The 257-nt window shown below is 66.5% G+C and overlaps 1 protein-coding gene across 1 annotated transcript in view; it reads left to right on the forward strand.

Annotated features, from left to right (window-relative positions):
- LOC102249930 (transmembrane protein 132E-like) overlaps positions 1-257 on the forward strand; it is an 11734-nt gene that overhangs the window by 10189 nt on the left and 1288 nt on the right. Inside the window, exon 10 of the mRNA XM_014541143.1 lies at positions 6-253. Coding sequence (XP_014396629.1) covers positions 6-253 — 248 coding nt within the window. The remainder of the gene's footprint in view (positions 1-5; positions 254-257) is intronic.

The following is a 257-nucleotide window of genomic DNA, read 5'->3' on the forward strand; positions in this document are numbered from 1 at the left end:
TCCAGGGCTGGTCACCACCAGCCCAGCGGTGCCACCCACAGAAGATCTGCTGCTGCTGCCCACGAGCCCCCAGCGGGGGCTGACGGACCTGGAGATCGGCATGTACGCGCTGCTGGGCGTCTTCTGCCTCGCCATCCTTGTCTTCCTCATTAACTGCGTGGTCTTCGTGCTGCGCTACCGGCACAAGCGCATCCCGCCCGAGGGCCAGACCAGCACGGACCACTCCCACCACTGGGTGTTCCTGGGCATCGGGCAGC

Source organism: Myotis brandtii, unplaced genomic scaffold (genome assembly GCF_000412655.1).
Source record: "Myotis brandtii unplaced genomic scaffold, ASM41265v1 scaffold265, whole genome shotgun sequence".
In the NCBI taxonomy this organism is placed as follows: Eukaryota; Metazoa; Chordata; class Mammalia; order Chiroptera; family Vespertilionidae; genus Myotis; species Myotis brandtii.